This window comes from Entamoeba dispar, genomic scaffold, assembly GCF_000209125.1.
Source record: "Entamoeba dispar SAW760 scf_1105229463345 genomic scaffold, whole genome shotgun sequence".
Lineage (NCBI taxonomy): Eukaryota > Evosea > Mastigamoebida > Endamoebidae > Entamoeba > Entamoeba dispar.
The window spans coordinates 1-1,005 of NW_001855646.1; the positions used below are offsets into that span (position 1 = coordinate 1).

The 1,005-nt window shown below is 30.5% G+C and overlaps 1 protein-coding gene across 1 annotated transcript in view; it reads right to left on the reverse strand.

Moving 5' to 3' along the window:
* Positions 1–8: 8 nt before the first annotated feature.
* The window catches only part of EDI_164780 (guanine nucleotide-binding protein subunit beta-1, putative), a gene marked incomplete at both ends in the record, with an annotated part of 1,272 nt that continues 275 nt past the window's right edge, over positions 9–1,005 (reverse strand). Inside the window, one exon of the mRNA XM_001733482.1 lies at positions 9–1,005. This exon is cut by the window's right edge and continues 275 nt beyond it. Coding sequence (XP_001733534.1) covers positions 9–1,005 — 997 coding nt within the window.

The following is a 1,005-nucleotide window of genomic DNA, read 5'->3' on the forward strand; positions in this document are numbered from 1 at the left end:
CCATTTTTTTATGACCAAAGTTTAATAGAATGATCAAAACTACTTGTTAGTAAGAAATCTCCTTGATGATTTAATTTTACTGATGTAACAATAGTATTATGTGCTGGAATAGTATATCCACATCTTTCCATTCGAATATCCCATAATTTTACAGTATTATCATCAGATGCTGTAATTAATACTCCTCCATTACAATGCCAATCTAAACTAGTTATTGTTGATGAATGACCTTTATACTTTCCTATTTGTTTACCATTTCGAATATCAAATAAATGAACAATACAATCATTTCCTCCTGATGCAAATATTCCACCATCTCTTTGCCATCCAATACATCTTACTGATCCACTATGTCCAGTTTGTTTTAATACACACCCTCCATTCTCTAAATCCCATAATTTTATCATTGAATCATGAGATCCTGTTAATAAAAATCTTCCTGATTGATGAAACTCTACTGCATTCACTCTATCTGTATGACTTTGAATACCAAGTGGTTTTTCTTCATTCTTTGCAAATAATTTAACATATCCTTGTGATGTTCCTACAACAAAATCAATTGGTGCTTCCTCAATAGGTGAAAAATTTAATGAATAAATTTGTCCTTCAACATTTGTTTCTCTTGTTTTTGAACAATCATTTAAATCCCATACTCTTACTTTCCCATCTGCACCCCCTGTAATAACATTTTTTCTTCCTACTTTACATCGTAAAACTCTATATTCATCTCCAATCATTGAACCAACATTATGTATTAATTCATATCTATGTTCAACGTAATGAATTTCTTCTTGAATTCTTGATTTAGCCCTAAGTAAACTATCAACTAATAACCATCTTCTTATTCCAATTAATTCTTCTCCACCATCAGTGTAATGTAATTTAGTTATTAATTGATCTATTTTTTCTTCTGTAAGTGCACATTGTGGAAATCCTTGATCAGAACCAACTTTAGCTAATGCATCTCTTAATCTCTCTCTTCGACTCTCAAATTCTTCTCCAAAT